This window comes from Lipophrys pholis, assembly GCF_963383615.2.
Source record: "Lipophrys pholis genome assembly, chromosome: 21".
Classification (NCBI taxonomy): domain Eukaryota; kingdom Metazoa; phylum Chordata; class Actinopteri; order Blenniiformes; family Blenniidae; genus Lipophrys; species Lipophrys pholis.
The window spans coordinates 4462047-4472930 of record NC_137649.1 but is presented as its reverse complement, the minus strand read 5'-3'; the positions used below and the strand labels follow the sequence as shown (position 1 = coordinate 4472930).

The 10884-nt window shown below is 46.4% G+C and overlaps 1 protein-coding gene across 2 annotated transcripts in view; it reads right to left on the bottom strand.

Moving 5' to 3' along the window:
• LOC308126164 (serine/threonine-protein kinase D3-like) overlaps nt 1-7165 on the bottom strand; it is a 39903-nt gene extending 32738 nt beyond the window's left edge. For both annotated transcript variants that reach the window (XR_013936418.1, XM_080490335.1), the window contains exons 1-2: nt 6834-7165; nt 4711-5190 (exon numbers count right to left, since the gene is read on the bottom strand). Coding sequence is in view for 1 of the 2 variants with exons in the window: in XM_080490335.1 (XP_080346461.1) it covers nt 4711-4983 (273 nt within the window). In the remaining variant the exon portion in view is untranslated. The remainder of the gene's footprint in view (nt 1-4710; nt 5191-6833) is intronic.
• Nucleotides 7166-10884: the final 3719 nt, after the last annotated feature.

Genomic DNA, 10884 nt, shown 5'->3' with positions numbered 1-10884 from the left:
CACCAACACCCCTGGCAGCTGCTCTGATGACCACGGTATTACCAAACGGCCCCGACTGTTGTGATTGGCAACCATTTCCCCCCTGAAACCCCACAGATTGCTGACCCCCTCCTCCGATCTCTAATTCCTCCGAACACTGCGGTAAAGCCAACCACTGGCGCACAAACCCACCGTCACCAACATGCCAGTTCAGAAAATGACTGAATATTCACAGACTGCAGCGTTGACGACCATGAGCTGTAAGCTAGAACAACCATAATTCAAGTGATTTATCTCCGTCGTGATCAGTGAGATCAGCGAGGAGTACTCAGAAACAAACAAACCCGCCCTGATGAATCTTCGACACGCACAGCTGTGAAAGAGGAAGGACACAGTGCCGACTCAGCAACGCCAACCGGGAAGTAACGTCTGCAGTGGAGAGACTTTTCCCTCAACGGAGGCAACGAACAAACGGCAACAACAACCCAACTGCATGAACAATCTCACACTCAGTCCCACCGATCAACCAACAGATCTCTGGAGGGTCTGAAGTGTGTATATCAATTGAAACATGGTTGTGTGTGTGCGTGTGGTTGTATTTATTGTGTTGTGTGGTGGTAAATCTCTTCATGCTCTCACATTATGGGGGATTGTTGTCTTTGTGGGGAAAGGCACTGAAGATCCCATTAGAAAAATCCAGTGTTTGAAGGTTAGGCTGAGTTGTTAGCAGTAGTTACAGAGAGATTCAGGCCCTGTCCACACAAGTTAAAACAATCTTTTTTTACTCCCTGTCTTTGCCTTAAAAAAAATTCCGTCCACACATCGCATGAACATGGCTCAAAACAGTGTAGTACATATGCCAGGCCTTTAGGTGGCGCTGTAACTCCGCCACAGAAATACACCAAACACAGAGAAGAAGACACGGAGAATACTCCTGCTCATCCTCGTATTCGAGAAATACAAAATATCGACTTATCAACGCAAATAGAATCAGTAGCTTCTGCAGCTTGATCTGGAGGATGTAAGGCAAGGCAAGGCAAGGCAAGGCAAGGCAAGGCAAGGCAAGGCAAGGCAAGGCAAGGCAAGGCAAGGCAAATATATTTATCGAGCACCGTTCAAACACAGGGCAATTCACAATGCTTTACAAAAAAGTTAAATAAATTAATGAATTACAGAAAAGCTTTACAAAGTAATAAGAAATATATTAATAAAAGAAATACATCATAAAAGTTTTAAAAACAGCATAAAATGTATAATAAATAAGGTAAGAGATTTATTAAGATAAATCTAATAAAGTAATTAAAATCTATTGTTTATTCTAAAGCCCGTGCATCTAGGAATGTTTTAAGTCCTGATTTAAAAGAGGTGAGTGTGTCAGCAGTCTTCAGGTGTTCAGGAAGTTTGTTCCACGGTGAGGAGGTAGGAACTAAAAGCTGCTTCACCTTGTTTCTTCTGACTGTAAGAGCAGTGATACAACCTTCTTCCTGAGGACCTCAGAGGTCTGGAGGTTTGATCTTCTACAAGTCAATCTGAGATGATTTAGGCCGAGACCCTTCAAAGCTTCCAAGGACCATTCTGATGTCAATCCTTTGATACACAGGCAGCCAGTGGAGAGGGTGGAGCACGGGGGGCAATGTGCTCCACCCTCTTTGTGGTGGTGTAATGTGCTCCACCCTCAGTGTGTTGTAATGTGCTCCACCCTCTTTGTGTTGGTGAAAACTCTGGCTGCAGCCTTCTGGATGAGCTGTAGTTGTCTGACAGATTTAATCCTGAGGCCTGTAAACACTCCGTTACAATAATCAACCCAGTGAAAATGAAAGCAGAAGAAGTTTCTCAGAATCTTGTTGCTCAGAAATCCTTTGATTCTTCAACATTGTTCAGATGGTAGGAAGCTGGAAGCTCTTGTCTTAATGTGGTTGTTGAATTTCAGGTCTGAGTGCAGAACTCCACCCTGATTTCTGCCTGATTTGATGACCTGAGTGACCTGGAGTCAAGATGAGCACTGACCTTTAACCTTTGGGGACAAAAACAGTGAGCTCAGTTTTCTCTGGGTTGAGTTGTAAAAAGTGCTGACTCATCACTCATTCATTTCATTTCTACATTTCCTCAGCCGGTATCAGGTCATTTACTGACACTGATGTATAGAGCTGAGTGTCATCTGCGTAATTCTGAGAAGAGATGTTGTAATGTTCCATGATCTGAGCCAGTGGGAGCATGGAGATGTTCAATAAAAGGGCCCAAGGATGGAGCCTTGAGGAACCCCACAAGTGATTTTCATTTGCTCAGATTCATAATCAGCTACTGACACAGAATAATCGTGATCTTGCAAGTAGGATTTAAACCAACAGAGTACAGAGCCACAAATTCCCAGCCATTGTTCCAGTGGGTCCAGCAGGATGTTGTGGTCAACTGTGTCCAAAGCAGCACTAAGATCCAGTAAGACTAAAACTGAGACTCTGGAAGTGTCCCTGCTCATGTAGACGTCGTTCAGCACTTTAATCAGAGTGTTTCAGTGCTGTGGTTTGACCTAAATCCAGATTGGAGAACACTGAGCTCATTGTTTTGTGCCATAAAAGCATTAAGTTGTGTAAAAAGTACCTTTTCAATAATCTTACTGAAGAAAAGTTTGATATGGGCCTGTACGGTAGTTACTAATTACTGAAGCATCCAGATTACTCTTTTTTAAAAGAGCTTTGATAACGGCTGTCTTTAGAGTTTTTGGAAAAACGCTCGTCTGAAGACAGCTGTGTACTCTCTGTAGTACATCTGTAGTACATATGTCGTCCGCCGTTGCTGTTGTTAAGTGACATTGTGGGGAGGGTCGTAAGGGGGCCGCGATGACATCATCGCTCTCCACAAATGTGCGTCTTGCCCGTCTACAAATCAGAAGCCAAGGCAGCATTTTCAGATTTAGCCACTCTGGAACCTATTTAAACAACAGCGTCCCCGTGTGGACAGGCCCTTGGACTCAGTTTACACGACAACATTTCATATGAAAACGCGCCGCTTTGAGCGGTAACAACTGTGAGCAATTTCCGCCATTTCCACAGAGACAGACTGAGCATGTTTGAATAGTTCCACCTTGTTAACCGATGCAAAGAGTTGCGTTTTCAGTGTACGTGGTAAACAGACTCCCAAAACACAACAAAAGCAAAGTTTTCCGTCTTCACTTGATACCATTGTCGTGTAAACGGGGCCTTCGATTTTGTAAGCGTAATATAATTACAACACAATGCGATGTCCCTCAAAGACACATTTGCTTTAGTGTGTTTGTTCAGCAAGTAGTACTTATTTATAGTTGAGAATTAGGTCTGGAGGAAATGAAGGAAAGTAAATATAACGTCACCAAAAGGCTACATATGCGTCAGTGTGTGAACTTGTTCTTCAATACTGGTCAGGGTGAAGATCTGACTGAGTAAACGTCCTCAAGAGAAACTACAGGTTTGGAATCAGGCACAAAGCAGTCAGTTGAGTTTAAGACAAGTCGGCAGGAAGTGAATGCAAGTCAATGCCATGTCGCTGAAAGCCATTATAACAAATTAAGTGCATGCGTGTTGTGCTGTAAATACAGGTGGTTAGTGCAGCGAAAGCAGTAAAACCAGAAAACCAGCAGATGATGAGAGATAATCTGAGAGCAGATGCCTGAACCGTCACACACAAAGTTTTTACCAACACCGGCTCAGACCGTGTGAACAGAAAACACATCGTTTACTCAAACAGTTTTCTCATTTCCACATTTGCGACCTGATTCATAAAGCCTCCAGCCTACGGAGACGTTGTCATCGTTGTGTAATCACGTCTGTCCACACTAATCATCTATACAGTGAAGACATTTTGGCGATGTGTCATTTACTGTCACACAGAGAACACCAATTTTAATCAGTTTATCTTTGAGTCCACACACACACACACACACACACACACACACACACACACACACACACACACACACACACACACACACACACACACACACACACACACACACACACACACACACACACGCACACACACACACACACACTTTTCTCACATGAACCTCCATAATTGCGGTTGTGAACAGAAACATTTTCAACTCCAAGTAGATTTATTGAGAATGCGAGTAAACAACCTTTGAGCCCTGAAAGCCTGAGAGGCCCAGTGGAGTCCCTCACCCCCGGATCTCAATAGATCAACACCCTGTTTACACAACAACGCTGCTCAGAGTCACTGAACACAACTTTTTGAAAACACTGCCACTGCGCATGCTCACCGCGGTCGTAGAAACGAGTGGTTGTGCACATGATCAGTAAATGGATGATAAGAACAATGCTTCCTTGAGAGTGTCATGACTCCCAGTACTTATTCTCCTGGGACTTGGTAGTTTTATTTTGACAGTCACAACCCAACAACAATCCAACTTGGTTGTCTGTCCACTGGAATGTCTGTGTTCTCCCATTGTTAACGTTTATAGCGTCGTGTTCTCAGCTGCATGTGTGTGTGGTTTCTCTACAAAAACAATAAACAGCGCCAACAGGTGGCCTGGCATGCGAACTACATAATTTTCAGCGTCTCTGTTGTTTCCAAGTACAAGGACATAGTTTTGAAATTGCAAGTATGAAGGCAGTGGAATTTCCACTGTTTCCAGTGCTTCTGTTTGTGTACATAGAGCATCAACGTATCTGGTTTAACAGGAAACCGCTGCTCTTTAATTTGATCCAAAGCCAAAAACCCGTTGTGTCGGTGTTTTACCTTCTGGTCCACGATAGAGCAGACGAGTTCCCGGACTGCAGACAGCGACAGGTCGCCGGGGTCAAGCGTGACCGTCTCCCTGGTGAGTCCAATCTGCAGCAGGAAGGAGACGCCGCCGTGAAACGACCCCCGCGAGTTGGTGGGGCTGGGCGCCGTCTGGCTGCCGTTGGACAGGCGGCTGCAGACGGTGGCGGGCGGGCTGGGCGACGGCGACGGGGTGGGTGGGGCTGCATGCTGAGGCGGGGCCAGCGGCGGACTGTTGTCGGCCGACATCGTTATCCGCGACGTCGTCTTGGCGGTAGCAGGGCCTCGTGGGGGAACGACGTCCAAAAGAAAACCATCAACCGAGCGGCGCCCGGCTCGTCGCTTCACAATTCCTCTGCGACGCGCGGTTCGTCTCACTGTGAAGCATCGCTGAGGTCAACGAAACACGTCCCAGGAGCTCCGGACAGTTTGATCACCGTTAAATCCTCAGACGTCCTGAAACATGAGAGGGGAAGAGGTCGATGCCATGTTTGCTCAGAACATCTGTACAAAACAAAAAGTTCAAAAGTTCATCGACCAAACATGTTTATTAGGGACGCACCGATACCGATACCAGCATCAAGTCCGATACTGCATAGAGTACTCGTACTCGTCAAAGATTTCTGATACAATATGGGGCCCCGTCAAGGCTGCATGTGCGAGTCTCATCTTTAGGTTTGATTTTGGTACGACTTGGGGCCAATTTGGGCTGAAATATGGCTTTTTCACTGTGGCGTTCATCATATTTCACCCAAATATGGGTAAACCTATTTGTGTACTCTCTTCAACGCATATATTGGCCTACATGGTAATGATTGTGTTTGTCCAAGTCAGTCCTTCTCAAATAGTGGGGCGTGTGTGACCCCCAAGGAAAATGCTGTGGAAAAAAGACGATGTAATCCCCGCTGACACGGAGAAAGATCGTTTTGGCTGGTGTGGACGTGGCCACGCTGGCAGCGGACAGCATGAAGACAAATAAATTAAGGCGTCACTTAAAGACATTAAACCCCAATCACACTGATAAGCCGCTTGAGTTTTTTGGGCGAAAACGTCCCGAATATTACCAACAATCATCCCACTTTGTGAATGCTATTTCAGTAAACCATCGAGCAGTGTTCGCATTATTTAAGGTGGCGTACCAAATAGCTCAGTTATAATTGAGAAGCACTGGTCCAAGTCTTACCAATAAGGTTTGAACGAGTGTGCCCATTGTGTCTTCACCCCTTAGTCCATATGTGAGCAACCTAGTTGAACCAATGCAGTCAGCCCATGTGGTTTTAACAGTGTTTTCACACATTTAACCCATTTAGTCAACCCATATGGTGGCCCGTTCTGAGCCCATGCAAACATTCCCCATTATTGACCCAAAAAGGAAGCCCACATTAGTGAGCCTATATGGGGCCCTCTCAGCTTGATGACTTGGGTCCTATGTAGGCTGTTAATGTGTAGCCTATGGCCACTTGGTGCCCAAATAGCCCAGCAATAAACCATGTGGGGTTCACAGATGCAAGTTGGCTGGAAACAAACTTGAACAAACTATCACCCTAATTAGGAAAGACTAAAGGTTTGGTTAAAAAAAAATTAATTATTATTCACAAATGTATTTGACCGAATGTGAAGAATATACTTTCCAGACAGAAACAGATCGAATACAAGTAATCTGTCAGTTCCTGTTAAAAATGGAACTAAACCGCTTGATTTCAAACAAAAACTTAGAAAATATGATGCATTACATTCCATCCATCCATCATCTTTCCTGCTTTTCCAGTTCAGCGTCGCAGGGTGCTGGAGGGTGCTGATCCCAGCCTGCTGTGGGTGAGGTCAGGGTTCAGCCTGCACAGGGCACCGGGTGATGCATTACTATTTAATTCTTAAATACTGTATTTGTCAATATCATTCTGGATTATTGAGTCCAAATATGGATTTTTCTTCAATGAAACACGTAGAAGTTAAATTCATTAGTAAATATGAACCACAAATGATGATCTTGAAAGTGAGCTTTTTTTTCCAATTAATTTGGTAATTTAAAAAAAGGATGAAGTTAAGCCACAGATTCGTGTTTTTGGACGTTGGGTTAGTTACATACAACAATTTAATACCTGTGAGAGTCGAAATAAAGAGGCAAACTCCTGGTGGTGCTGCGGGTCTCCTCTCTGTGCTCCCCCGAATCCGTGCTGCGCTCCGCGGGTCTCCTCTCTCTCTCCCCGGTCTCTTCTCTCTCTCCTCCCCGGGTCTCCTCTCTCTCTCCCGGGTCTTCTCTCTCCCTCCCCGGGTCTTCTCTCTCTCCTTCCCGGGTCTCCTCTCTCTCTCCCGGGTCTTCTCTCTCCCTCCCCGGGTCTTCTCTCTCTCCTCCCCGGGACTCCGCTCTCTCTCCTCCCCGGTCTCTTCTCTATCCGCCCCGGGTCTCCTCTCTCTCCTCCCCGGGTATGCGCTCTCTCTCTCTCCCCGGGTCTTCTCTCTCTCTCCCCCCGGGTCTCCTCTCTCTCCTCCCCGGGTCTCCTCTCTCTCCTCCCCGGGTCTCCTCTCTCTCTTCCCCGGGACTCCTCTCTCTCTCCCCCCGGGTCTCCTCTCTCTCCTCCCCGGGTCTCCTCTCTCTCCTCCCCGGGTCTCCTCTCTCTCTTCCCCGGGACTCCTCTCTCTCTCCCCCCGGGTCTCCTCTCTCTCCTCCCCGGGTCTCCTCTCTCTCCTCCCCGGGTCTCCTCTCTCTCTTCCCCGGGACTCCTCTCTCTCTCCCCCCGGGTCTCCTCTCTCTCTTCCCCGGGACTCCTCTCTCTCTCCCCCCGGGTCTCCTCTCTCTCCTCCCCGGGTCTCCTCTCGCTGCTCCGCGGCTCCTCGCTGCTTTCAGCCGGATGACAGAGAGGCTCAGACTCGGTCTGCACGTTGTTCTTTAGAAACTTTCTGCAGCTCCCGATGATCAACGGTCCAAACAGCCAGACTGAGGCTGGGAGGGAGAGGAAGAGGAGGAGGAAGAGGAGGAAGAGGAGGAGGATCCGAGAGTTTTTTTTTTTTTTTTTTTTTTTTTGATATCCCCACTTGCACTTGTTCATTTGTTGGAGAATACATTTTCTGTGTATGTATGAGTTGATATATGTGTATATGCATGTACATTACATTTTGTTTATTAAAAAAGAGAGAGAGGGTGAAGAGGACAAGAGAAGTGGAAGGAGGGAGAGGAGGAGAAGGAGGAAGATGAGAATCAAACAAGAAGAGGAGCAGGAGGAAGAGAAGGAGGAAGAAGAAGAGGAAGGGGGAGAGAAGGAGGAAGATGAGAATCAAACAAGAAGAGGAGCAGGAGGAAGAGAAGGAGGAAAAGATGAGGAAGGGTAGGAGGAGGAGGAAGATGAGGCTTGGACAGGAAGAGGAAGAAAAGGGGGAGCAGGAGGAAGAGGATAAGAGAAGGGGAAGGAGGGAGAGGAGGAGGCAGAGGAGGAAGAAGAAGAGGAAGAGGAGCATGAGGAAGAGGAGGAAGAAGAGGAAGAAGAAGAAGAGGAAGAGGAGCAGGAGGAAGAGGAGGAAGAAGAGGAGGAGGAAGGGGAAGAGGAGGAGGAAGAGGAAGATGAGGCTTGGACAGGAAGAGGAAGAAAAGGGGGAGCAGGAGGAAGAGGATAAGAGAAGGGGAAGGAGGGAGAGGAGGAAGCAGAGGAGGAAGAAGAAGAGGAAGAGGAAGAGGAGCATGAGGAAGAGGAGGAAGAAGAGGAGGAAGAAGAAGAGGAAGAGGAGCAGGAGGAAGAGGAGGAAGAAGAGGAGGAGGAAGGGGAAGAGGAGGAGGAAGAGGAAGATGAGGCGTACAAGAGGAGGTGGAGGGGTTCAAAGCGACTGAACCTTCTGCTGAGAACAGAAAACATGAATGGAGCAGAAAACAAACAAATAAACAAAGAAACAAGTGCAGTGTTGTTGTTATAGTTTTTCAAAAGCGAAGCTCATCAAAACAATAAAAATAAATAAATGAAATCAGCAGCTACTTCAAAGTATTTTTAAGCAACGATAAAACAAACAAATATTTAAAACCGATCAGCCAGCCGACCGACTGACCAACAACCGACAAGCTGACTGACTGACCAGCTGACTGACTGACCAGCTGACTGACTAACCAGCTGACTGATTGACTAGCTGACTGACTAACCAGTTGACTGACTGACCAGCTGACTGACCAGCTGATTGACTGACTGACCAGCCCGCCGACACACTAACTGACCAACAAATCAGCCGACCAACTGACTAAATGATCAACTGACCAAACAGTCCTCCGACTGACCAGCTGAGTGACCAGCTGACTGACCAGCTGACTGACTGACCAACCAGCCAACCAACGAAGTGAGCGAGCAGCATGAAAACCCACCACCCAATGAAAGGCTGTTTAACCACGTGTCACAACCAGGAGACGACTGAGTGACCGGTGATCTTCTCCTTCTCTCACTAATCATCAAGTCTCATTAATCCATTTATCATCTTTTATTTAATTTAAGGCCAAAAGACCTGAAAGCTGATCTGAGAGACAAACTGCCACACACACACACACACACACACACACACACACACACACACACACACACACACACACACACACACACACACACACACACACACACACACACACACACACACACACACACACACACACACACACAGGTAGTTTAAACCAGTTAACCAGTTAAAGAGAAGGTCCCAGTCCCGTGTTATTGCAGCTTGTGGTCCATAGGTGGCGTCAGCGGCACACTGAGGAATCATTAGAGGAACGGGTGTGTGTTGTCTTGTAGTTGTTACTTGTAAGACCACATGTAGTCCCACACACTGATCCCCAGCCCGTGGCAGGACGAGAGCTCCCTCTTGTGGAAGAAAGTCAAATTAAAAAAACAACTGGAACTATCTAATCTTTTCAAAAACGTCCAATAAAAGTATGTAAACCCTGAAACGGAGAAATATAACAAGACAGAGACACTCATGCCTCCACCCGGGAGGAAGACGTCCTCCTCCCAGCTGCCCACAAGTCAAATCACTTGTTTCATGTCCCATTATCTGTTCACCTGGCCTTCTGATCAAAGTCTGAACACAGGTTTTTGAGTTATCCTGTTAACCAACCAACAAATCAACCAACCAACCAATAAACAAATCAACCAACCAACCAATATATCAACCAATAAAACAACCAACCAACCAACCAACCCATAAATCAACCAACCAACCAAGAAACCAACCAACCAACCAATAAATCAATCAACCAACCAATAAATCAAGCAGCCAACTAACAAATCAACCAACCAACCAACCAACCAACCAAGAAACCAAGAAACCAACCAACCAACCAACAAATAAATCAACCAACCAACCAATGAATCAACCAACCAACCAACCAACAAATCAACCAACCGACCAACTATTAAATCAACCAACCAATCAACCAACCAACCAACCAACCAATAAATCAACCAACAAACAAATCCATCAATAAACCAACCAACCAAACAAACAAACTGTAAACCCACTGACCAACCAAGTCACCAATAAACCAACCCTACTGAAATCATCGCAGGTAAATCTTTTTTTTTTCTTTATTTCAATCTTTTTCATTCATTCATTTTCTTCCGCTTATCCGTTTCCGGGTCGCGGGGGTGACAGTCTGAGCACCGTCACCCAGATCACAATGCACCATTTAAGAACCTTCCTGCAGGTGGTGAGCCCACAGGAAGGTGGCGCCCGGCGTGGGACACGAACCCACTACCCTGAGATTGTGAGTCTCATGCTCTACCAACTGAGCTAGCTGGGAGATTATTTCAATCTTAAATAGTCAAATTGTCCAAAATGTCCTTTCTAAAGTTTTCCATCAGTACTACTCGTCCTCATACCTGGACTGACGTCCCAGAAGTGAAGACAGTCTGTCCTCTCTCTCCCTGGCTTGTTTCAGGTTTTAAAAAGTGTGTTGCTCCAACCAGCCAATCAGAAATCAAACCCTATATAGTGTCATCGGGGGTTTAGCCAATCCCAATCAAGGTAGAGCCACCTTTTGACTCCTCCCACAATTAGGCAGCTCTGCTCTGGCACATGGCACCACGAGAGGAAGTACTTCCTCCTCTTCCCAAGATGGGCTGTGTGGGCGGAGCCAGTCCAGCTCACACAGACACAGCAGATTCTGAATGCAGCTCCTATCATCCA